This window comes from Scylla paramamosain, chromosome 11 (genome assembly GCF_035594125.1).
Source record: "Scylla paramamosain isolate STU-SP2022 chromosome 11, ASM3559412v1, whole genome shotgun sequence".
NCBI lineage: Eukaryota > Metazoa > Arthropoda > Malacostraca > Decapoda > Portunidae > Scylla > Scylla paramamosain.
In genome coordinates this window covers 3,106,405-3,133,936 of record NC_087161.1, presented here as the reverse complement: position 1 = coordinate 3,133,936, position 27,532 = coordinate 3,106,405, and the positions used below count along the sequence as shown (strand labels likewise).

The 27,532-nt window shown below is 42.6% G+C and overlaps 1 protein-coding gene across 5 annotated transcripts; it reads right to left on the bottom strand.

Moving 5' to 3' along the window:
- Positions 1-26,450, bottom strand: LOC135104835 (DEP domain-containing protein 1A-like). Of its 5 annotated transcripts, none has more exons than XM_064012504.1 (13): positions 26,024-26,450; positions 24,008-24,189; positions 23,253-23,339; positions 21,999-22,134; positions 20,905-21,149; positions 17,050-17,240; positions 16,603-16,697; positions 14,356-16,099; positions 14,020-14,184; positions 11,959-12,128; positions 9,886-10,062; positions 5,716-5,901; positions 1-5,093 (listed from the first exon to the last, which is right to left on the bottom strand). In XM_064012504.1, exons 1-13 carry the CDS (start codon positions 26,069-26,071, stop codon positions 4,944-4,946), a joined length of 3,576 nt encoding a protein of 1,191 aa, XP_063868574.1. In that variant the 5' UTR covers positions 26,072-26,450; the 3' UTR covers positions 1-4,943. The 5 variants fall into 5 exon arrangements, with proteins under 5 accessions (XP_063868574.1, XP_063868575.1, XP_063868572.1 ...); XM_064012505.1 differs by having other exon boundaries at positions 14,086-14,184; positions 26,024-26,449; XM_064012502.1 differs by having other exon boundaries at positions 5,716-5,844; positions 14,020-14,253; positions 26,024-26,448.
- Between the last annotated feature and the right edge of the window lie 1,082 nt (positions 26,451-27,532).

The window sequence follows — 27,532 nt, the reverse complement described above, 5'->3', positions numbered from 1 at the left end:
GGTTATAAAAATTTTAGTTCAAAGAAAAGTCATACAATCAATCAAGCAAATCACAGTGACATTTACCCTGGAGACCCACACTTGTAGAATGCTCACAGAAACTCTACAAAAAACACCACCCCTTCCCATTGTTTGACCCAGCACTGGTAACCTTCATGGATGAGCCCCGTTCCCCTCTCACACAATCCCACTTAAGTCAAAGCACACTCGAGATAATTTTGGGCAGTTTACTTTGGTCAGATGAAGGGGAGGAGTCTCAGTCAAGTTCCTGTGAGCAGATTACATACAATCTATTGGTAAAGCCCTGCACTATCCAGAGTAGCATTAATAAAAAAATTTGCTATGCTTGTGTGCCGTTTTCCTTCCAGTCACTTGTCCTAGTCTACGCACTCCTGTCATGTATCACACTTTGGCTCACTCCTTCCACTGTCCTCTCCTCTTCCCTTTTGTGCTTTATACTAAATAGATGATCAACCAAGACAGCTATTCAGATAATGCCTCAAAATAAGTTCCAATTTTATCTAAAGATCAGTTTTGTAACCAATGTAAAATACTGCAATGATTCACTGACACAAGCTATCATCAAACACTGAGGTCTTTGAAGGCTACAAGAGAACAGTAGGGTCATGGTGGCTAGTTGAGTAACTTTCTGCATTCACTTCCATGTTTTTGCATTTTGTGTTAATCTGAAGTCCTCTGATCCACTTGCAGTTTTCTGAAAAACCCTGTTTCATTCTCAGCAGGCCAGATTATTAAAATTGTGGGGAAACATTTAACACAGTGGAAGTAAGTAAGCATGGCATATTAATCTGCTATGACCAATGACTGTACCACCTCTGTAAGTACCTCATATTAAAATGAATAAAACAACACGAATTTAAGTAATAAGCTAACACTGAAAATTTTATGATACAGGATAATGGTGCCTCGAGGGCTGAAGTTAGACAATTAGTTATGTATGAGATGCAGGATAACGTCCCCAATAACCTCTGACGCAAATCTCCACACCCACCCAACAGTTCCTGCACGGCTACATCTGCACTCATTTCCATCAATGTGTAAAGCTCCTCTAAGCACAAAACATTGACACAACAAGCTATAAAATAAAGCTTCCCAGTAAACATACACCAGTAGTATACTGCATGTGATCTTAAATACCTTTATAAAAACCTTACCTACTATATCTTGTTGCACAAAATCAACTTCATGTAATAGATAAGCAATCACTAACAAATAATACTGAGCTTTTCTATATTCCTGCTGACAAGTCAATAATATCAATATAAAATATGTAATAATGATGGCAAATAAAGTAATAATAATGATAAACAGACAAACAATAAAACTTGATCACTGTCATCTTATCAATTTGTGCACATTTATAATAAAAATAATAATAATAAATACAGGATATGAATCAGATTTTTAATAATAATAAGCACATGTACATGTGCATGTGTGTGTGTGTGTGTTAAAAAGTGGAAAGGAACAACATCATGGAAGCCTCCTCTTCAGCACTACACATTCCTATAAAGAAGAGAATGAAGAACATTATATATAGTGGAGAGTGAATGTATATACACGACTGTGGTAGTGATGACAGCAGCCTGACTCTGTGCTGCTGAGTGAGTGAGTGAAATGAGTCAAGGTAATGTATATCAGAGGTCATGTGGCATATTAAGAGTATAAAATAAAGTAGGGATGATGTCACAATAATGTATAGGAAGGTGATATGGTATTAGGAATGGAAATACTTTATGCTACTGTATAAGTAACAAGACAGAAATGGCATGTCACCACTTAAAATACAAAGTGCTGGTCACACAAGCTTACACACTGACATGTTATCAGTAAAACAATGCACAGGTGATTTGTAGAACATAATACACTTAATGTTAATACTTTTGGTATGTAAATAAGGAGGATATTGAAGCATCAATACCTAAGATAAAAGTGTACTGCTAAGATTGCACACCTTTGTTATACAATGCTATGAAATAAGAATCTATGGTATATTTACAAACTATTTACATCAGCTTTCCACATCAGGTTTATAAATAAGAGCTGACAGTCAGGCCAAGAAACAAACTGTCAATAAAAGACAGAAGCACAGAAGACAAAAAAATTTTGCAAGGTAGATTCAGACAGGTAGTGAAGAATGGACACTGTCAAAGTAACACTACAGAAATGAAAGTTACCCACACAATATGCTGGCATATGCTGGCTGAAAATTTGCATTTCCCTAAAAATAATACCAAGAATATATTTGTTTCTTTGCAGCCTTGCTGGTGTGAGAAGGTAGACTAGTGTGTTGTTAGGCACAAAGCAAAGAAACAAGACTGCAGGTGCTGCTGCTTCAAGATGTGGAGGAGGGAAAGAAAGCTCTGTCCTTTACTGTAATCAGATGTCTACACTAGTAAACTATAGTGCATCACACCATTACCCTCACTGCTGGAGCTATGAACAGTCTGGCCAGCACTGCCAGGAGCACAAGGCACATCATGGTGGTGAAAAGTTAATGCAGAACCAGAGATGGGAGTAACATTTGTACTGTTGTGATCACAAGCAAGGCCAATGTTTCATCCAAGGCTGTTTGATTATATATACAATAATCATGACTTTATGATCACAGTGTTCCTCTTTCCTCACTGCAAGATAAGAACAGATCCAATTCAGCTCTTTTTCTGTCTTCTAAATCTATTAATGAAGAACACATAAATGGCACTAAAAAATGGCTGACTAAATCTCCCTTTGTACACTCAAGTCTCCTGTCCTTACTCTATCCTATTAACATCAACACTTCACCTACTGTAAATCCTGTTTGTTATGCAGTACTCTTATCTGTAACATTGCACCACACTAACACCACCTCACCACCAACACTACCTTCAGTGCTGCTACCACTATCACTAACAAAAATACTAGCACTTGCAGTAGTAACATCAATAAACAAAAATCATAATTTTGTAGTGCCTCTGAGGTGCTTCCCTTGTAAGGAATGGTCAAGGCAGAACTGTTCCCAAAATACTCTATCAACTCTGTCAACAGTGTTCCATTCCTTTACGTCACAGAGTCTCCCTCCTTCATTTGTATCATATTTCCTAAACACTTTCTTCAGATAACACTTAAAATTGAACCATATGCATCTATGTCTTTTCAGGAAATATTCTGCATCTATCTATATGTGATGGCTGTTCTACCATTCTAAGTCACATTAACTAACACACAAGTTCCCCCCACCCCTCATCTGGTACTCTAATATCATGACTCGGTAAGGCAGCAAAACACTGTGCTGGAGATTCTTCCTCATATCATTGCTGTCTGTCACCTCACTTAATAATTATCTACCTCCTGGATCAAATTTCTCTGATAACTTAACTGATCTACAAGTACTTACAGAATCCTTCAATTTCTAATATTTTTCTCTGCCTTAATAGTGCACTTTTCTCATATTTTCTTCTTTTTCATTTCCTCATTTCAGTATACCTTAATCCCATCTGTCAAGTAGTTTCAACATATTATACACAGTATGTATACACTTTCAACTCTTCCCTTTTACATAAGAAATCAAGTGTTGTCATTACTCTGTCTACATTTAGCTTACCATCTCTCACCAAATATGCATTACAATTAATGCCAAACAAGTAGACATTATTTCTCCTATTTAGTATCCAGTGACATACCAACTCTCACCATCCCTTCTGTGTTTCTGCCCATCAATCACCACATCCACATATTATGCAAACACCACTATCACTAATATTAACACTAGCACCACACAGACTACACTAGCACTATTAGTAACACTGCAATAACATTAATGCCTTGACATGTGTCCTTAGGAAGAGAGGATAAAGTAATATAATAAGACAGCTATACACAAAAGATAATTATATAAAGGTTATGTAATTAGATATATATATGAAGCATATGTCCTATGTTACATATGAATAAAAGCTTCAGCAAATCATGCAATTAATGACTGGGTATGATCTAAAACTCTCATCTCACTGAAAGAATGTTAATCACAGATGGCATATGCTTCAAACCAGTCTCTGTCTCACTATTTGACACCAGATGGCACTCTTATGGCTTCACTTTGTCACATGGCACTTGCATCTACCCAAGCTGAGCCAATGTTGACCAGCACTGCAGCACACATGATCAGCAAAAACACCTGGCTGGAGAGTGAAGGTAACCCAATAAGCAACCTGTTCTAGTGTGTCCTTGAATGCCCTCCCTCTTATAGCAACACTTCAGGCCTCAATGGGGAGAGAACTAATCCTTATACAACAAAGACAATAATGGTAAGAGGATAAGTAACAGAATGTACACACCATAAGTCCGTCATTCCTCCACTTCATATATTTCAACCACATTCATTGCTGTCCTCTCATTTCTCCACTGTCTTCACTTCTGAGTATTCTATGATTGTTCTCTCACTTACTATGGGTCATCACTCTCACATGCAGTATTTAACTTGGCCATACATAAACTTTCGTCATCATCACATGCTCTCTTGTTTTCTGTCACCATAATAACTGAAGGTACTGAATCTGAAATCTCTACTGCTCTCATTCATTCCTTCACCCACACTGGACATGTCAAGCCTCTCTTCCTTGGATTCACTTTACCCTCATCACTTGAGGTGTCCTGCATTAGAGGATGCACAAAAACTAACTTACTGAAAAGATCTTGACTGATAATGACTATTTTGGCTTGTGTACACCTCTCTTATTCTGTTAATAATACAAGCATCGATTAATCAACTTAAATCTAAATGCCATTTATGTGGCCATATATTGGATCCTCCTTCAATGCTCCTGCCTCCCATGACCAGCCAGTTCTGATACATGACATGACTTCACTAGCCATATTATCCCTGACTGGCTGCCACACCCCTCCCTACACCCTGCTTGGCTGTGCCTCCTGCAACCCATGCCTCACACCCTCATCTGGCGGCTGCGGCCCAGGGAGGTGAGGGAGGCCAGCTTGATGAGGCTCTTCATGCGGCTCTTCCCCTCAGGTTTCTTGGTCTCCTCCTCCTCCTCGGGGAACCTGGCTCGGTACACCTCAGGGTAAAGCGACTTGAACTGTGGAGAAGGGAGTGAGGAAAGTCACCTTGTGTCAAATATATTTCACACAAAACACACAACGAGGCACATTACAATGATAAAATTCCTCGACACAGTGAAAACAATCTACAAATCAAAGAATACAAATTATTAAACTCAAGCCTTTACACAATCTGCAATTGCAATGGAACTATGACAAACAAATTAATGACAAAAAATTGATCCCAAACATATTCATATACACTATGCTCTGAAATTTACTCTGCACACATCTGTTCAATCCACATGATTGTGATGTAACAAGTGATACTGAATCAAAACACCAGCAGCTAACTTATATTCTTTGACATTATGTTTGGTCACAACTGAAATACACAAACAAACTGGTTATAAAAAAATTCAATTTATGAACTTTTCCAGTTACAAAAAAAAGCAACTGTTCTTTATCCTGAAACAGTAAAAAGCCTCCAAATAGTGGAAAATCTATTTAAGGTAGAAATAAAAAAAGTAGATTTGATACTGACTGATGCATATTCAAATTATCATTATCAATTCTCTTTCTTTTTTTTTAGGACTATAACACTTATGGACCATGACTCAAGTGTACAGGATACATCCTGTCACACCACCAGCACCTCACCTCCTTCAGCTTCCTCTTGCGTTCCTTGGATGAGAACTTGGCGGTGTTGTCCACCAGCTGGTCCAGGAGCTGTGCCAAGAACAGCTGTGAGCCGGTGACCTGCTGCCGCTGGTACTCGGAGGCTGTCACCTGCCGGCAGTAGGTGTGGGTGATGGCGCGCTCCCCAGCTGCTGCCGCATACACAACCTGGAACGGAGGGCGGGAGCATGCCTCCAGCGCGCCACACACAGGCTCAGCTCATGCCACCACCACCACAAGTACTGCACCTCCAAGCACCCAACACCACCTACTGCTCCTTTCAGCAAGCCACCTCACAACAGGGTGCAGGAACATCCTCTGCCAACACTTACACAGCAAATACCAAGTGTACGAGGAAATCACCCGAGTTACAGAGGGATGTACTCCAGATACAGCACCAGTAGTGGCAGGAGCACCCAAGCATGTGCACAGCCTCACTACACTCAGAGAGCATGTCAGCAACAAGGCCACTGACCAATGATATAGACATGAATAACCAATTCATCAATTCAGACAACAGATACAGTCTACTTATTTAAGATACACAGTAGCATGTTACCCCAAGCTGTATACCACAATGAAAAGGTTTAGGCAGACTGTACTGTCTCCTACAACACATGTATGTATTGCTAGTCTATGCTACTCATGTATTGACAAGTCACTATCATCTACAGATTAGTGGTGCCATGGTTACTATAGTACCACTTCTAAAAAAAAAAAAAAAAAAAAAAAAACTATCTATCTCTACCAGCATTCCCTTACATGTACATCTCCAGGCCTCTAAGGGGAAAGAACCAATCATTATAAAGAGAGGAAATTTTAAGATGATAAGAGGACAACTAACATTCACCACCACACAACTAATGTAAAATCTGGAGTGTTTTCAGATGACCAACACAGTGACTAGCTGCCTCTCCTCCCCTGACCAGCTGTGCCCTGACACTCCCTGACACTCTCACACTTCACAGCTGCCCACTACCACATGCAAGCATCCCCTCACCCCTCACCACTCCCTCACCTCATCCCCCCACCACTCATGCTTACACCACATCTTACTCATGATGCTTTACTTCTTTCCTCTACACTACTTTACAAACACTTCTTGCTGTCTTCTCTCTTACCAAATTAATGTTAATCTATATTTACTAATCCTTCATTAAAAATTTCTTGTCTTACATTACTTTACTTTCCCTGTGGCCAGTGATTTCTAACCATTAAATATATATAGTTGGACAAAGTTCTGGATTAGACAACTATTTTCTAGATTGTGAACCTCAGAAACTTAGCTTCCATTGCTTTTCCAAGCTTTGTGATCTGTAACATGACATGCCACAGATTACAAAGAGCACAATAGCAAATATATCATGGTTTTATCAACTTACATATGTCCACTACATTAATGCACATCCCAAAGCATGAATCACAAACTATAATGAAGCAATAACAAATTTGATGGCCCAAGAAAATCCTGTCTTGTGTTATCTTTGATCAGGACAGCCACCCACCACACCAAGCTGTGTTACCTCAGCCACACCACGCCACCACCCACACCCTGAAGCTGATGTCCACCACCACCACCACCACCACCACCACTGTGAAGCTGCTGTCCACACTCACACAACCTCTAACCCTGCAGCTGATGTCCACCACCACCACCTTGAAGCAGCTATTCACCAATCATCTCTACTGCCTGTCATCATCACATACCACTACAATACTTGCTACCACAGCCAAGCTCTTCATCACATTCAGAACTATTACACAAAATACCAAGGAGTTGTTGAGGTCCACTCACAGTGGAGAATTGGTCCATTTATGCATAGGCTTCAATACTTCAATATGTTAAATGATGAAGCAAGAAAGCCAGATATTCTTGTTACATGTAATATATAAAGTAATTTGTTACATCCCACACCTGCACCAGTGACAGCCTCTATCCAGAACACCCCTGTGATCTATTGTTTCTGAATATTATACTGGTCATACATCTTGTTCCACTCTTAACATTTTGTTGGTATGCTAAAAACATTTATACTATGTAATTTTGGTGTAAAGTATGAGCTACAGCTTACTGGAGCTGTGTCTTGCTGGAATTAGGAATTAAAGGACAATTGACTCAAGTGTATGAATTCTTATTGAGTGCAATATGCTCTATTCCAGTATTAAGAACCATCAGTGTGACACTGTCAGAGCTGCTCAGCTCAGCGTGGATCACTACTTACAATTTAGGATCATACTTAAGACAGGAAATATTTGATGCAAACCAGAAACTTGGATTCAACAGCTCTACAAACAACAAGTTTTTACCACATCCACACCAGTACCACACTACACAAGACACAAGGCCACCCAAGCTACAGCTACACTACAGCCTCCCTGGGTCTCCGTTCCAAGTGTGTCCGGCAAGGTGGGTCCGCAGGGCTCCGAGGACGTGGCCCTCAGAGCACGTAAGGGACAGAGACAAGACAATACAGAGTGATAACAGATCCCTGGAAGTAGTAATGTGAAGGGTCCCATTAGTAACAACACAACAATCAGTGAAACAGTTCAATTGAGGCCACTTAGACCCACTCCCCACATGACTGGCAGAATCCATAGGTACCCAATATACATACATACATGAACATCCCCACAGGACTCTTGCCTTCCCAGATCATGTGCATTCCTTGGCCCAGGTTATGGTACTCCCAAGACACAACATTCACATTGCAAGTGTTCATGTTTACACCACTAAGACTAATGTACATGACACCATGTGGCAGGACAAACTTAATTCAAGCTACAGTATGTATGCCAATATTTAAAAGGCAAGTATGACTATCAGAAATCAACAGGTAACCATCTGAGCTTCCTGAACACCTGTGGCTGCTCTGACACTTATGATGTGACTACAAGCGTAAGGAAGATGAAGGTACAAGGATGCACGGAAAGAACACTAAACAAGAGACAGATCAATGGAATAACAGAATAAATCAAGATATAAAGAGGTTAGAAGAAAACATTATTTTAAAATGGAGATGAGTGAAGGAGGCTAGTCAAGTCTTGCACCCACATATAAAAGAGAAAAAAAGCTGAAGACATGAATAAAAAAGAGAAAAAAGAAATCACTACCACTAAGTTAGCTCTATAGATCAAATAATATAAGTACAAGAATATATATATAAAAAAGTGCAAATAATGTGCAGATATCACACTGAGCATCTGAACCAAAGGACACACAAGCCACACAGTGTATAGGATAACTGAGGTGTGAGCAAAACACAGGTAAGCTCAACATTGCAGGCAACAAGTTGATGAGGTGAGTATTGAGAGTGTTCTGCCACAGTGTGTGCCGACAAGACATGGGTTAGCATCCTGGTGTTGTTATGTCCCTCACGACCCCAAGACACCCGTGGTCAGGACTGTCATGCAGGGGACGGACAGACACACCACCACACCTCACACTAAATACCATAACATGACTAAGATAACTCTGGAATAAAAAGGTTAGGGAAGGATTGCAAGAACTCCTCCACCACATCTGAATCCAACACTATAAAGGATCTCTAATTTCCCAAAAAACATAAAAGCTTTAGTTACAGAAAGTGTTAATTTTACTTCAAACGCAAACACACACATATAAATAAATAAAAAAAGAAAAAAAGAAAAAATAAAAATAAATAAATAAATAAATAAATAAATAAATAAATAAATAAAACACCAAGATTATCTTCCCTCAAAAGGTGGGGTAGCCAAGACAAGGCCACACAACTTTCACATTCACATCATCCCCTTAGCCTCTTGGCCCCTGACAGAGAAGAGAAAGTACTCCTGCCCTCACTTTATGGGAATCAGCCGCACAGCTTGGACAGTTAGGTCCAGAAGAAGGCTCTTTCATAACCAGCACCCTCCCCTACCACACCTGATAACCCCAGAGATTGCAGGGCCATATCATTCCTCACTCACAACTGCTCTCCATTCTCTTCTGTCATGCACAATCTACAATGCTCAAGTATTAGTCTTCTTCCCTCAAACACTTCCTTGACACTATCCATCCCTTGTATGGCTATTAAACCACATGGAAAAGAGACAGCTAACTTATAACTAACCAAACCTTACCCAAACATCCAAGCCTCCCTCATCACCCTCCTCCTGCCTCTCCACACACCCCACCTGGCTGCGATGTCGGAGAGCCAGGCGCCTGTGGACCAGCACGGTGATGTCCTGGGGAGGGGCCATCACCTCCTCGTGGGCATCCATGAGGAAGGCCACCACCCGCAGTGCCAGCACCTCATCGTGGTCCGCCTCGCGCTCACACAGGAGGATGCTGCGGGCGAAGGTGTTGAGGACCTGTGGTGGAGAGTGAATCATTATCATCATCAAATCTGTGGAGGGAGTGAATTCTTTGTCACTGTCATGGTCACCTTTCACTGGTAGACAATTATTTCATGACTGTGTAACTTTTTATTTTTGTACTGTACTTGTCTTAAACACTTCTCTCTCCTAGAAAAGAAAAAATTAACTATACTCTTTCTTTTTCTCTCTGTCTCTCTGTCCTTGTAAAATATTTTTCACACTGCTCAGAATGTTAACAGATAACCATATCAGTGAAAGGGTTAACTTGACCCCTATATTTACTGGTACTTCTTTCCTGTGACTCTTTGGAAATTGCTATTTGTGGAACTTATTTGGACTGACAGATAATGAAAGGGATGAGAGGAGGAGAGTGGGAGCTGTAATGAGGAGGTGTCGAGTTATATCAGTTGGCATTTCCCTGCTGAGGCTGTTTTGAATTGACTCCGCATTACAGTACACAGTGTCATGTCAAATAAGCAACAGCTGCTCGGTTGGTAGTCACTCAACAAAAATGATGGACCCAGGGCATGTCTTTTTTCCACTCAACCTTCCACCCCTTCTTATCTTTAGTGGATTAACTTAACAACAAGTAAAAGTTTCCATATGAAGGGCGGCAGTTGATTTAAAGGAAGAAGATCAAGTAAAACAATTCACACCTTCTGTCTGTGTGCCTTTCCCTTCCCTCATCTCTCTCTCTCTCTCTCTCTCTCTCTCTCTCTCTCTCTTTCTCTCTCTCTTTTTCCTCTTATTTTTGTCTAATCTTTTTTCTTCTTTTTCTCCTCCTCCTCCTCCACCTCTTCTCCCCACCCATCTCTCTCTCTCTCTCTCTCTTTGCACCCCAGGCTGGACAGATGGAGGTGTATGGGGGAGTTGGGGAAGGTAGTCTGGGGGGTTTGAGGAGTGAATGATGCTGCAGCCTAGACTAGACAGATGGAGGTGTAGTGGGGGTGCAGGAGGGTAGTGTGTGGGGTTGGGAGATGAGTGATGCTGCAGCTGGAAAGATGGAGGGGTAGGGGGTGCAGGAGGGTAGTGGTGGGGGATTGGGAGAAAAGTGATGCTGTACCCCAGGATGGACAGATGAGGTGGGGTGCAGGAAGGTAATTTGAGAGAGAGAGAGAGAGAGAGGAGAGAGAGAGAGAGAGAGAGAGAGGAGAGAGAGAGAGAGAGAGAGAGAGAGAGAGAGAGAGAGAGAGAGAGAAAGAGAAGAGAGAGAGAGAGAGAGAGAGAGAGAGAGAGAGAAGAGAGAGAGAGAGAGAGAGAGAGAGAGAGAGAAGAGAGAGAGAGAGAGAGAGAGAGAGAGAGAGAGAGAAAGAGAGAGAGAGATGGGGGGGAAGAGAGAAGGTACACAGTGGTGCATTGCAATGTACAGAAAAAAATATATATATATAAAATAAAATAAATACCTAAATAAATAAAGTAAATAAATAAATACATAAATAAATAAATAATCTACCTGCATAAAAAAATAAAACAAAATAAAATAAATAAAAAAATAATCAATCAGCAGAAAAAATAAAATAAAAAAAATTATAAATAAAATAAAATAAATAAATAAATAAATAAACAATGTATCTGTGTACCAAGCTGGCAATCACACACAGGGTTGCCCAGACAAAGCACCACACACTCATACACCCATCACTCAGTCCCAGCCCTGTCAGCCCCTGGTGGAAAGGGACTGACTCGTGGACTACCATACCGCACCCTAGAATAATGATAAAAATAACCAGATGATGACAAGTACACAGCAAAGCAGGGAGAGGGGAACAGGTAATGAGTAACAACACTATGTACAGTTAAGAAATAATACAAGTGGCAGAAAAAAAAAAAAAAAAAAAAAAAAAAACAAACAAACACCAAATCACCCCACCATGTCAGGGATCAACTCACCAGGGAACGCGTGGACAGGTCAGGGTCAATGTTGAGCTTCTCATTGGCAGCCATCTTATTCATCATCCGCAGCAGCAGGTGCAGCTTGCGGCGCCGCACTGGACTCAGCAGCAGCAGCAGCAGGCGGGTCGAGCTGGTGGCCGCCTCCCGCCCCTCCCTTGTCAGGAGTCCTGGGGGTGACGGTGACTGAGTAACTGACTGAATTGGAGGTGTAGTTATCAGTCCTGCATCACATCAGAGAAAGAGAGAGAGAGAGAGAGAGAGAGAGAGAGAGAGAGAGAGAGAGAGAGAGAGAGAGAGAGAGAGAGAGAGAGAGAGAGAGAGAGAGAGAGAGAGAGAGAGAGAGAGAGAGAGAGAGAGAGAGAGAGAGAGAGAGAGAGAGAGAGAGAGAGAGAGAGAGAGAGAGAGAGAGAGAGAGAGAGAGAGAGAGAGAGAGAGAGAGAGAGAGAGAGAGAGAGAGAGAGAGAGAGAGAGAGAGAGAGAGAGAGAGAGAGAGAGAGAGAGAGAGAGAGAGAGAGAGAGAGAGAGAGAGAGAGAGAGAGAGAGAGAGAGAGAGAGAGAGAGAGAGAGAGAGAGAGAGAGAGAGAGAGAGAGAGAGAGAGAGAGAGAGAGAGAGAGAGAGAGAGAGAGAGAGAGAGAGAGAGAGAGAGAGAGAGAGAGAGAGAGAGAGAGAGAGAGAGAGAGAGAGGATGTGAGGAATGATAGTAGGTGAATCTTGATTTGATGAGGTGCAATAGTAGCAGGTCATGTGGTATCTCTTCAGGTGGAGAGGAGAGGGAGTGGGATGACAGCTTGGAGGGAGGGGAAAGAGGATGACAGGGAGGTGGTATGTGCAGGTGAATCTTGATCTACAAATTCTCAAAGCTTCAAATAGAATAATTTTGTCTTTGTTCCAAACTATTAATAAAGAACTCAAATTTAAAAATAAAAAAATGGAGTTAAGATGACGATGTGTGTTAAGGGGCGTGTTTGGGGATAAGGGAGTGTTGCATGGGCAGAGATCTTCCATGGGCAAGCCAAGCACTCTCAGTAACACAGGTGCAGTAATCACAGTTAGGCACACACACAGGCAGCCTTCACTAACATGACAAGATTCCAGTGACAGTTGGGTTGGCTTGTATCGTCACAGTTGGTGAGAAGTTGTGACCTTCTGCAGCTTTCCCTCAGTCCTGTGTTGTCTGAACTGCTGACAATCTCCTTACAAAACCTGACAATACCTGGATTCTCAGCAGATCAGACCTCTTCACTTTGAGGGAAACATCAAACACAGTGGAAATGCATGTGGTAGGTTATTTGACTTGTGGCCACTACTGCAAGTCATGCGTCCAATGCTTGATGCAATGTTGTGGCATTAAAACAAGTCTGCTTTAGATTTCATGCCTATTTAATTTTTTAGCAGCTATTCCTTTTAAGGTTAGTGAGGAGCAAGAGAATAAAGAACACTCATGACATTCTTAACTGCTCATACAAAGCACTGGGTTGTGGACAGGTGTTGGAGAAGTGTTTAAAATATTTGGGACTGATAATTTATCATATGTAAACCAAAGGTGATATCTGGAAAATCAATCTAGGCAAAACGTTTGTAGTGAGCTTGATAATGTGACTTACTAGTAGATACCATGCCATTTTGTTAAATGAACACTTGTGAAACATGTGTGACATTAATTTGTTAATGATCTGTGGGAGAGAATGGCTTCAATGTATGACAGGATGGAGATGAAAATTTGTGCTTTGAAAATGAAGTGTAGGATTTTTAGAGTGTGTAAAGTCCAATATAAAATGGCAGCAGTCACAGTAATAGTAATAACATTAGCTATTTAGTAATGAGACCAGTAGTAAAACAGGCACGAACTGGATATAGCACGAGAAGCGGTGGTAACAGTTGTGTGGCAGAGTTGAGGGGTGGGTTGCTGTGTTTAGTGTGGTGGCTGAGGTGGTGGTTAAGGGGTGGGTTGCTGTGTTTAGTGTGGTGGCTGAGGTGGTGGTTAAGGGGTGGGTTGCTTTGTTTAGTGTGGTGGCTGAGGCAGCAGAGTTACACCAAACATGCAGGGTGAGGCGTACCAGGCAGACAAGCTTTGCTTCCCCAGAACACCTGTGCCCCTCGCCTGCGGCCGATGCGTCTCTTACTTGGCGAGGAGTGGTACAGCCGCCACGCTCCCCCCCGCCCAAAGGGAGGCGCCCGGCCGTGAGGGGTGCGGTCCATCCACCCATCACTTAACTCATTGGCTGAGGAGGACAGGTGTTTGTACAGGTCAGTGGGGGTGTCCCTGGAGGGCTGGGGCTGGGAGGTGGAGCCTGCAGGTCATGGTGAGAGATTACAGCTGAGTAATGCACCTGAGGGAGGTAACTGTCAGGCTGCATACTAATGGCTAACACTGTGACGGCAAGAAAGCTTACCTTTACTGAGAGCTGAGGAGTAAATGCCTGCCATGCCACTGATGGGCCGCAGAGAAGGGGAGACCAGTGGCGTATGGGAGGCCAGGGAGGTGGGAGTGCTGCCCCTGCTGGCCTGGCTGGTGTGGCTGGTGTGGGAGAGGGCCGAGTGGTAGATGCTGTTCCCTGAGGCTGTGGAATGGAGGCTGTGACTGAGGCAGCCATCTGGGGTGAGGGTCCTGTGGCGGGACAGTGGCCGAGGTGGGGGGGCAGCAGCTGGCTGGTGGTCCAGCAGGCCCGGGTCAGACCGAGCACTGAGGGGGGCGGAGGGCACTGAGTCCAGGGTGTCCATGGAGTTTCCATACGGGGCAAGAGCCAGATTGAGGAACCCACCAGACTTGGTACGTAGATGTGCCAGTCTGCTGCCCTCCACGCCCAGGCCCTCTGAGGACACTGTGCTGGCAGTATCATCTGGGGTGGTGCCTGACAGGCTGGGATTGACGTAACCACCAGACTCCGTCCTGAGGTGGTTTGCTGCGCCGGCCTTCACTCGGGCACCGCGCTTCTTGGAGAGGGAGTCATCCCGCAGATTCTTCCGCTTGATAGAGTCCCTGATGCGGCTGGCCAGGCTCCTGGTGGGTGCCGGGGCTGGGGGGGCAGGGGCACTGGAGTCAGCCTCCAGACATTGCAGGTTCCCGGCAGAGCGGGATCTGTTGAGGGGGGAGAGGGGCGCCAGGGCAGTGATGTACTCTGTGCTGGCCGACGAGATGATGCTAGAGCGGAACAGGTCCGAAGCGGATGAGGCATCCACGGTGGAGTCCCAGGGGCCAGATGGGCCAGACAATGGGGGGACGGCCAGGCTCTTGGGCCGCTGCTTCTCACCACGGCGGAAGTGGATGGAGTCAACTGACTTTTGGGGGATGATCCTGGTCTGAGGGCTGTCCGAGGTGAAGGCTGTCTCAAAGCAGCAGTTGTGTGGCAGTGCCAGGCCCTCCAGCACCTCACCTGACTCCACCTTCACACCCTCCCACCCTCCACTGCTGCCACCACCACCACCACCACCACTACCACCACCACCACTGCTGCTGCCAACACCGCTACACTCCCGCCTGAGCCGCCGTGCCTGGTCGTTGGTCTTGATGGAGCGCACCGTCTCTGGCCCACGGCTGGCTGGCCGGTCATGGCCTCCACTCTGCACACTGAAAGGCCGGGGGGCATCCTTGGCCTCTGGAGGGGTCTTGAGGGAGGCCTGGCTGGTAGGGCCACTGGGGGACCTCACCCTCTGTGTAGGTGGCGGTGGTGCTGGTTCCTGAGGGAGGCCCTGCTGGTTCCTCTCACTCTCGCGGCACAGGGGAGAGTTGGGGTAGAGGCTGTCGTCCTTGAAGTCTGTATAGTCCCTGAGGCCACGCAGCTTGAGGGACAGCAGCAGGCGGGCAGCCTCCGGGTGGCGCATGGTGTCCAGCCGGGGGGTGTGCATGCCGCCACCAGCCCCCCTCTCAGCCACCCCCTGGCCCCGCTCCTCCCCATGTGGTGTGGAGGTCGCCTGCCCACCAATACTCATGTTCAGAATCAGGTCCTCCACGGAGTCTGTGTCGCTGCAGGGGTGCGGGGAGGGCTCAGGGGGTGGGGAGGTGGATGTGGAAGTGGATGTGGAAGTGGAGGTGCTGGCAGGGACAGCAGGGGAGCGGTGGGTGATGTCCAGGAACTCTGCCCCGATGTACAGGCGGATGAGTGCCTCGTACAGCTCATAGGGGATGAGTGGCACCACCTGCAGGGAAGCAATGACTGGTGAGAGAGAGAGAGAGAGAGAGAGAGAGAGAGAGAGAGAGAGAGAGAGAGAGAGAGAGAGAGAGAGAGAGAGAGAGAGAGAGAGAGAGAGAGAGAGAGAGAGAGAGAGAGAGGAGAGAGAGAGAGAGAGGAGAGAGAGAGAGAGAGAGAGAGAGAGAGAGAGAGAGAGAGAGAGAGAGAGAGAGAGAGAGAGAGAGAGACTACAAACACAATTTCTACAGACCACTATGAAAACATTGCTCTAATCTTCCTCCTTACCTAACAAACATGCACTCAATCACACACACACACACACACACACACACACACACACACACACACACACACAAGGGAACTAAAACTTCTTATTCTAATTATTTATTGCTACATTTTGTCACACCTTCCTTTGTTTAAGGGATTCCAGCCCAATGTATAGATATGAATAAATATGCTAGTTATTCACACACACACACACACACACACACACACACACAGCTTCCCTACCATGTTGGTGAAAAACTCCCGCACAATCTTGAAGACGTCTCGCTCCACCCCAGGGTAGTTAGGGATATTGCAGGTCGGGTCAGCTGCATTGGGCCCTGAAGGAAAGATGAATGGAAGAATAAGCAATCTTACACACACACACACACACATTCAGTTGATGAATATCAATTATCTAAAAACACAAGGCCAGCAAACACAGAGGCTACACACACACACACACACACACACACACACACACACACACACACACACAGGCAACAAATACCAAACATTCAACAAACACTAGGCATGGAATGTATGTCAACAGCACCATTAAGTTTTTTATTATCCTTTTTGACCTTTCTTTTGGGACTGGCAGCTCAGTGGACCTTTTTTTTTCTGTTGAGTTGTTGCCCTAAGCCAGTGCCCCTCTTGCAAATAAATAAATAAAAAACCTGGGCTACTCACAGTGAGCCAAACACTTCATGGCTGTCAGGATCCAATTGGGCAGGTCCTCAGGGTGTCCCTCCGCCACCCGCACCACACCGCGCGTCGACAGCTGCGTCATGTTGTGCCGCACACTCTCGCCACACACTATCTTGGGCTCCAGCACTGTCGTCACATCCCCAAAGATCAGACGCTCGCACATGCCATCCAACCTTATCGGGGATGAGTGTGACAGTTGATTTTATTTATTTGTTTATTTAATTTTTTTATCTATTTATTTATTTTATTTATTTATTTTTTTTTATGTGTAGGTGGGGGAGAGGGGACATGTAAAGGTGTCTGCCCAAGAGCTACAAAGTAAATAAATAGATAAAATACAATAAATAAATAAATAAGTAAAGTAAATAAAATAAATGATAATAACAATAAAGAGAAAACAACAAATAAGGAAAAAGAATAAGAAAAAGAAAAAAAAGGCACTTCATTGCTGCTTCCCCCTCAAAAAAAAGCTGAATATCAAAATAGGTTTCAAACAAGTACATAATTTCAATTCAATAAGTCAGATAGTACATATGTCTCCTTTGTTATTTATTCATGAACATTTCATCAGTAAAGGATTATGTTTGAGGATTACCTGTTTTCTGTCCTCACTTTATTTTGTCAAACTCTTGTGTGTTTGGCAAAGGAAGTTTTCTATCTAGGTATTTTCTCATGCTTCTTGTTCCTTACCCTTATGTTTGCGTGTATATGTGTATCTATGTAATATATGGATGATTTCCTTCCATTCCATGACAGCTTTTAGAATCTATACACAAGCAGAACATTACTACAAAGCTGTCCACCCAGCACTTCCATGCACTGACCACTTAGCTATCACATACTTTCTATTTCTTTCCTTCAAACCACAGCCTTTGGCCTTTGCAACCGTTAAATGGCCAGGAATTTGTTTATGTACCTCCTCAAACACTCACATTAACCAGCCTTTCCTTTCAGTACTTGCCTACTATACTTACACCACTGATAACTTTCCCCTGCCATCTCTTCTAACTTGCTTTGCATTATTTTGCTGCTTGTATCCTCTTGAGTGAAGCTTTTTAAAATTTTCTTCAGATCTACACATATAATGACATCTTGCTTACTGTATAATGTAATTTACAAGGACATTATAAGGGGACTGGAACCTCTTATTCAGATTACTTACTGATACAAGGAGACAAAAAATCATTTTTTCTTGCTTCCTTCCTCCAAGTGATTTCAGTCTAATAGACAGATATATAAATATGGCAGTTATTCTCCATTTTCACACACTAACTACTCCATTTCAAGACATCTCTGGCACTTGCACTTACACTTCCATTGTTGTCACTCTGGTTTTCTGTGACATTCCCTTTACTTAGTTTCACTGACTTTCTTTAATTTTCTGAACCAAATACATTAACCTCCCTGAGTGAGAAAATTCTTAGCCTTTCCTCATCCATCCCTCAGTCACCTTGAATTACTGGCATAGACCATTACATGTACTCTCTTAATCTCCAAAAGGTGTATCACTGACATTTTTACAGTTAACTGAGAGCCGGCCACAGCCAACAGCTGCATGTGAGCCATTAGTCAGTTATGGGGTCAAGTAAAAGCAGCAAGATAATTTAATAAGTGTTTATTAAGTAGCCATTAGCAACAGACAGAGTAGCATAAATAATGAATGACATGACTGTCATGGATCAAGGCACTGATACATCAACCATCACTGACTAAAGCCCACACACAGGTGCTCAGGGCAAGGCTCTCCAAAAACAACACTTATGTCAAAGAATATTGGTTCAAACTACAGATGAATCACAATTTATGAATGAGTTACATTCACTAAGAATATGAGTTGGGAATTTATAGATTAAAATCAACTGTAATTTCTCTTTTTCATCAAATGGATATGTTAATATTTTTCTGTAAATTTTATAGGCCTTCACTTGTAAATAGAAGTTTGCATTCATAAATCATGACAAGGAATAGAAATATTTTGCTTGAAATGATGTGTAATTGAACATTCATAAATCTTGATTTTTCTGTAGATTCAATAAAATCAATTATAAAAATATATCTTAAATCACTGCTTAAGTCCAAGCAGACACCAGGCCTGTGTGCTCACTCAGTGACCAGAGGATTAATGAGAGAGATAAAACAAATCTTTGATGCTGCAGCTCAACATACACACCTCAACACAAAGCCTGACATCCCTCAAGTACTACACATGCACAGGCTGTTTGCTCCTTTACACGTGTGATCAATCAAGTACTTAAAACCCACACACCACATACCTCTGACAGCACAGCTATTTCAGTGTCAGAGTCTGACACAGTAATTTTGTCACCAGTGGACACAAACAAGGTAACACTGCCAAGCTCACCCAATGACAGGCCTACACATCCTTGTCTTGTTGGAAAACATGGTGCAAACTGATTTTGTACTCAAACTATAATTCAACTGTAAGATATTAGATCACATGTGTAAAAATAAACTAATTTTGTTAGAAATGTAGTTAATTTGTCCTATGTTTTAAAAAGCAGACTAAAACACACAGGTCAATCAGTGGATGAGTGTCTTTCAGTGGCAGAATCACTGCACAGTCTGTGACAGAATGAAGTTATTATACTGAGACAACTGTGGCACAGCATGCTGCTGAGTATTACAGCACTACCACCACACACTGATCACAAGTGAAAACTCACAATTATTCACCCTCAGCATTGGTACTTAACCTTTGTTTTTGTTCCATGCAACCTTTAACCAAATGTCACAAAGTTACTTATTTTTTTTAAATCTATTTATTTATATTTTTTCAAGAAAGTTTGATTCAAAAGATGCATATGTTTAATAAATCACTTGCAGCAGGTAACTAGTGCATACCACTTTTTTCTTCATCCTGGGTGAACTCAAACACAGTAAAACTATCAGGTCTGCCAATCAGTGATCCCAATGTTCTCCTAAAATCCTGAAATTCCCCCCTGGTAGAGTCCCTGACCTGCAGCAAAAGCTGTTCATAGCAGTAAGCTACTGATTACTAAAGGCTCTTGTCCCAAAAGAACTGCAGCCAAAGAGGCACCAAGTTAAAGCTAAGTGAAGTACTAGCCACAACCAGCAGGAACTATGTTTCCTTCACCTCACATATACTCCTGTTACCCCAGACACTTGGCTTTTCCCCACGCTTTAAATTAACTAACTAATACCTAAGGTTGTACAAAGCAACACCTTGCTTTGGGAGACTAGCTACCATAATCAGCTGCCTTCAATAAATCTGAAGTGCATTACTATATTCTGATGTTTTTAAGCTGTGTCCAGAAACACTCCTATGCTGCAGCACAAATATAACTGCAGAGATGCACCACAATAGTATTTCAGACCTTAACTTACTAGAAAAACAACCACAGCACAGCAAACAATGTCAAGCTAAACAACATATAAATCACTGGGAGAAAAACAAATCACACAGAAACTATTACCATAAAAATGTTCAGTTTTCATGACCTGTGAAAGCAAGTCTCCCAAATCTAATAATCAACTGACACACAAAAAGCAAGATTGAATTAACAACAAAATCTACCTATTTTCCCTAGGTATGCCACCATCAGGTGCTCATTACCCATCATACGGCAGGAACAACACACGGTGGGAATAGAAGACGTCCTGATCTCATTCCTACATGAAATGCCAACAGCTTATCCTTTCAGCACCCAACCTGGCAGAACAGTGATGCCAGCAAACCACACCACACCACAAGTCACCATGTAACTCCAACTCCGGACACACAAACATCACATAACACCTTTGTGACGTCTTCCTCCTCCATCCACCTCTTGGCTGGTAGTGCAGCCAACCACTTACTTGTCAAGCACAACCTCCCTCCACACTTGGTTGGTCTCCTCCGTGGTGGGGGGGCGGGCCACCAGATGGCACTCCTGCATGCCGCCCTGGTCCGCGCTGCGCTGGGCCTCCTTGTCCCTCCGCTCGTTGACGGCATTCTCGCCACGGTGGAGGGAAGCAGCACGCCTGGGCCTCACCTTTGCACGCGGGGCATCATCTCCAGGTGAGGCGTCCCTTTCTGTGGTGCTTCTTTTACACCTGACAGACTGAGGAGGGAGAGAGAGATGAGCTTCTGTAACAGTGCATGGCAAGGAATTACTTATGTGAATCTATCTATATACCAGGCTGGCAATTACACAGGAGGCAGCCCAGACAAAGCACCACACATTCACTTACACACCATTCACATACATAGCCCCACTGACCCCTGGTAGAGAGGGACAGTCTCATGGACCACTGTACCACAACCCAGGAGCCCAAGCACTGCATTGCTGGCCACACACATCCACAGCACAGCCAGGAAGTATACACTGGTCTACCCCTGTCCTTTCTAAGTGAAACTGCTTCCTCCTTCCCTACCTTTACTTACATGAATAAAAAGGTAAATTCATAAGCATTACAACTGGATTTCCTATACAACAAGAAGCTCAACAATGCTTAAGGCACAGTTGCTTTTAATCTCATTTAATAAAAGATAATTTACTTCCTGGCTACACAAACAAAAATATCCAACTTTCACACTGTGCATTTGTGAATGAAAATGAGTAGAGACAATAAGGAGGATGTGCAAGAAGGGAGAAAATAAGCCTCTATAAAATATGAGGACAGTATTAGAATAAAGAGAGAGGGAAAGGAGTGAAGGTAATCCAGCAGGCAAAGATGAAGAGCAAAGAGAAACCAGCAAAGTGAGACTCCTACCATAGGCATCACCCTGACAAAAGAGCCAGCAGTCCCCGTAGAAACATAGATATTTATTAAAGACAAGAGGTGATGGAGGCAAGGAGTGGATATCAACTAAAGGAAAGACTGAATAAATATAGATGCAAAAAACAGAACAATGTAGCTCAGTGCTCTCTTTCTCTCTCTTAACCAGGTAAACACACACACGCACACACCTGCCGTATGGAGCTGCGGTGCCGTTTGAGGATGGGCGAGGCACCAAGGTCAGGCTGAGGCGTGTTGGGGTCAAGGGCTGCCAGGGCTGAGCGACCAGGGGTTCGCAGGGCCTTCAGAGGCGAGCGACTGCTGAACCTGATACACACACACAAACACACAAGTAAAGTTAAGCATCATCACCATCATCATCACAATAATAATAATAATAATAATAATAATAATAATAATAATAATACTTCATTGCTCATGCAGAGAATTTGCATTGTGCTTGTTGAAAGTGTAAAAAGAGAAAAATACAAACATAAAAGATTATAAATATTAATTGTTGTGCATAACTGTTAACCTTAACATAAAAGAAAAAAGATTCATCCACATCTCCAACTTCCTCATGATGATCACTGTCATCACTATTAGAATTATGATCTTATTTACCTGTTATTTCATGGTTTACAAGTTAAGATTCAACAAAAGCTGCACACATAACCATCAACTGTTTCCTTCACTATATTTACAGCTTGGGTTTACGATTTAATACATACTAAAAGGAAAGAAAAAAAAAAGAAAAAGAAAAAAGAAAAAGAAAAAGAAAAAAGAAAAGAAAAACGTGTAAATATCACTGATTTTCAAGTTCACCCATTCACAGTATAGTCATTAAGACACAACAACAACAACAACAACAATAATAATAATAATAATAATAATAATAAATAAATAAATAAATAAAAATAAATAAAAACATCTCTTTATCTATTCATCATTTACATAAAAACATAAGAACATAAGAAATAAAGGAAGCTGCAAGAAGCCAGGAGTTTATGAGTCAATACATGAGGAAGTGAAGCATCTGTGTACACTCCACTTGTTCATCTTCAAGGGGGGTACTCATCAATGGAGGCTGAGAACACACTATGGTTTACCTGTACATAACCTCCATGATTCGCTTCCCATATTCAAGGCAAAGCATCAATCCACTCCTCCTGTTCCACCTGCCTTATCCACTCCTGTTCCATTTACCACATCCACTCATCATGTTCTACCTGCCTTATCTACTCCTGTTCCATTGGCCTCATCCACTTCTCCTGTTTCACCTGCCTTACCCACTCCTTTTCTATCCACCTCATCCACTCATCCCATTCCACCTGTCTTATCCACTCCTGTTCCATCCACACCTCGTCTACTCATCCTGTTTCACCTGCCCCATCCACTCCTGTTCCATCTAACTTCATCCAGTCTCCCTGCTCCACCTGCCTTACCTGTACAAGTCCCTGCCGTCCCTGAAGTCCTCCGGCCGTGTGGTTCCTCCTCGGACATCCTCAAGCAAACCCGACTTCACAAACTTCCTGTTGGTGATGAAGTGGAGGGATTTTAAAAAGGTGTTCATGAGATATTCAGCTACAAATTCTTTTACTAGTAGAACCAAATTGCAGTATATTTCTGGGTTTGTATTTGTGTTACCCTAATAAATAGTGAAATGAGGATATTTATTCAATTGTTATATTTAGAAATTCTTGTATTTAAATGTACTTATTTTCTAATGGATATTTGCATATATGATGTGGTACTCCAGTTGACACACACACACACACAATATTTGTTGTTGTTGTAGTAGTAGTAGTAGCTAAAATTATAAATGCAAATTCAAAAGTACAGAAAATATGATCTAGCCTTTATTGAAATCACACATACACACACACACACACACACACACACACACACACAGATAAATAGACAGTTTAGATAGTATACTGACCACAGCATATTAAAATAAAATCACAATCTTAGAAAAAAAAAAGTACAAAACATGAATTAAACCCTCCAAAAAAAAATAAATAAATAAATAAATAAAACACTGTAATCCATCAAAATAAAACCAAAACAATAATATATGAATAAGCAAACAAATAAACAAATAAATAAATAAATAAATAAATAAATAAATAAATGAATAAATAACAAACAACACACACCTGGCTTAGTCCACATCACACACACACACACACACACACACCTGAGCAGCTTGATGGTCTGGTCTCGGGACACGGCACGACTGAAGTTTGGGTTGGCCTGGAGGTGTTGGTGTAGCCAGTCGACAGCCTCGGTGGCGGTGAAGCAGCGCTCGTACTGCCGCAGCCCCCGCCAGTGACGCGCCACCGGCATGCCATTGTAGAAGGACCGAACTGCATCATTCCACTGGTGGCGAAAGGAGAGGGACTTAATGATCTGTTGTTACTTGTATGGCTGTTTGACATGAGGGAAAGAGGAGAAGGGAAACTTATTTATCTGTTTTGTTATTTGTATGGCTGTTTGGCATGAGAGGAGAGGAGAGAAGGGAAACTTATCTGTTTTATTTGTATGGATATTTGACATGAGGGAAAGAGGAGAAGGGAAACTTATCTATCTGTTTTATTTGTATGGATATTTGACATGAGGGAAAGAGGAGAAGGGAAACTTATCTATCTGTTTTGTTATCTGTATGGCTGTTTGGCATGAGAGGAGAGAAGAGGAGAGGAGAAGAAGGGAAACTTATCTCTCTGTTACAACACCTACCACTCCACTGATGAGGGAAGAGCAGAAGGGACACATTTCTCCTTTATGTAAGAGGGACAGTGGCCACGGGAGAAAAAGAACCACTGAGAGCACTAGGCCCTTAAGAGAGGTCAAAACGGGCCTTGAAACTTTTATTCTATATCTCTAATGATTATTCAACATTAAGGAGGGAGGAGAACAGGGGACACTAATCTATCTGCTCCATTACTTTTATGATTACTATTTTACATGAAGGGGAAGAGGAAGGGAGGCTATCTAGCACTCTCTTTAATTTGAGTGGTTATTTGATTATATAGTCTTAGTGCACAGTTCTTAAAAGCCGTAAAACCTGTGTCAGTATTGCATTATGGTTCATGCAGGCTGTGATGGTGATACATTACAGCCCTAGTGTCCAGCATGAATGGTGTCAGCAAGGCAGCGAGACATTGGGGTTTACCGTGGTTCAGTGCTGGTATACAATGAACTGCCACTTGACATCAGGGCTAATGATCTACCCAGGTTTAAGAGAGAATTCAAACATTTTCTGCTCTATGATTGTTATGACATGGAAACTTCGACAATTAACATGGTATTAACATAGTGTAAATCAAGATATGTGAGTCCCGTAGAGCACATGGGTGGAAGTGGGACCAGATAAACAAAAAAAACAAGATGAAGATGTATGGAAGAACAGAATATTATATGTAATTCTCGCCTTAATTGGCAGTTGGTGCAGGTGAATGAGGGGTGGTGTCTGTCATGTACTAGAAGACCTTGTATTAATCTTGCTGGCTGCTTCAGAAAACTTTGGATCTTTAAGTGCAAGTAACAGGAAGACCAAGGACAGTAGAGGCTGGGACATAAGTACTAGAGGTGGGGACATAACATGAAACTTTCCTTACTCCGAACTATCTGACACTAGTTAAGCAATATAGATTCATTTTAGGGCACAAACAGGACTGAATTCAAAATAGTCACAAGTACAGCATCGTTTTCCACACACACACACACACACACACACACACACACACACACACACACACACACACACAAGTATAAGAGTAAGCAGTCGAAAAAATAAATAAATAAATAAATGAAACAAAAATCCGTTTTCATCATTCGGTAAAGTAAATATTTAGCTTCCACCTTATGAAAACCACATGACTCTCCAGATTACACCCCAAACAAATCAACGAACGGTAATTATTCAGCTTTCCAGCCAAATAAGTTAATAAATATCCACTCCAAGTCACCCCCAGACAACTTCCCGCCATTTCCCCGCACCCCAAGGCACGCCCCCTGAGGCACCCCGGGGATAACACACGACCCAGCACACCAGCACCACCACGCCCCGGATCACACGACTACCGGGTGGGGGTCACAAGGTCGCAAGGTCACCGCACATCCTGCCTTCCCAATCTGACCAGTTCCTCATTCCGGGAGTGGCGGCCATGTTTAGTTTTTCGCTTATTTCTTCTTATTTTCTACCTTTACTCACCAGTTTCGTGGCTCTGTATGGCCCCGAGATGGACTTCTTCCCGCTCATGCCGCTCGGGAGGGAAGGGAAGGCAAATTTACAGGGAAAATGGTGAAAATCTCCACCATGGCGCCTCGTTCAACTCAAATTTGGCTTTATTTACGTTTAAACTGTGACGTCATTCAAATCCTTCATTCTGATTGGATTTCTTGGATGAGACGTCATAAATTTGCTTGACTCTGATTGGCTAATGTATTTATGACGTCATAAGCACACTTGTCTATGATTGGCTCAGGGTGCCTTGGGTTAATGATGTCATAGTGATTTAGTCGCTGATTGGTTAAAGGTATGACGTCATGATAATTTCGATTCTGATTGGTTCAGTTTATGAGTCTGGTTGTTAAATGGTATCTTTTAGTGACGTCATGCACAGCTGTCGTTATTCATTGGCTGCTGCTATTACCGATTTTTTGTATATTAATCCCCTAATAGCTTTTTTTTTATATTTGTTTATCCGCTTATTTCAAGAATCAATATGGCGGGAAGAGATTTATTTAGTTATTTTATTTATAGCTCGGTCTTTGTCATATTTCATCAAATCAAGCATTCACCAAATTGTTTATTTCATTTATTTAGTTAGTTGTTTGATTTATTTACTTTTTTATTCATTTAAATTTATACGTATTCGTTTATTTGTTTATTTATTCCCAGCTCGGTCCATATTTCATGTCCCGAGTCTCACAAATCTTGACTGCCTAACAATAGTTCCCTCCATTACAACTTTGATGCAATAAACCACCTCGTCTTGAATAACATGAACGCCTGCAGTCACCTCCATTACAGCCACTCAGAAGGCTACATCAAGAAATTAATGATTAATTTAACAGGAAATTTCATCAATATTAAATGCAATTGATGACAGTGAAGGCAGAATGAACAATCTTAATATTATCTAAATTACTTATAACATTAACAAAATCCCCGAGAAGCAAAATTTTGATGTGATATAAGAATGGGATAATTTTTACGTATATATGTTCATGGTAAGAGACTTATTAATAGCACAAGGCAAGAAATAGCTTGGACACTCCCGTGGCTAGGACGGTCCCTTCACCATTAGCAGAAGACGGTACCTTATTTACCGCCAAAAACAGGTATTTTCCCATAATTGCCCAAATTAGTGGATGACACCCGTAAATTGTTGCTCTCTAACACTGCCGCGCGTCACTGGAAGCTTAAATAAGAGTGGAGGGAGGGAGTAATGGCCGCTGGGAGGAGAGAGAAGAGTGGCTTGGGTGACTCGGGGAATGACCCTTAGATTACTGCTGTTCTTTGTCTCCTTCTTGGCCGCTCTGTGCCGCGCCAAGCCCCGTCTGGCCCTGTCCTGCCGCCTGTCTGCATGCCCACCCGCCCCCCTGTCTGTGTGTCAGTCTGCGTGCGTGTCTTTGTGTGTGTGTGCGTGTGTGTATGGGATCGCGTCTGCCTTGCCCTTGTGTGTGCGTGTGTGTGTGTGTATCTGGGCATCCATGG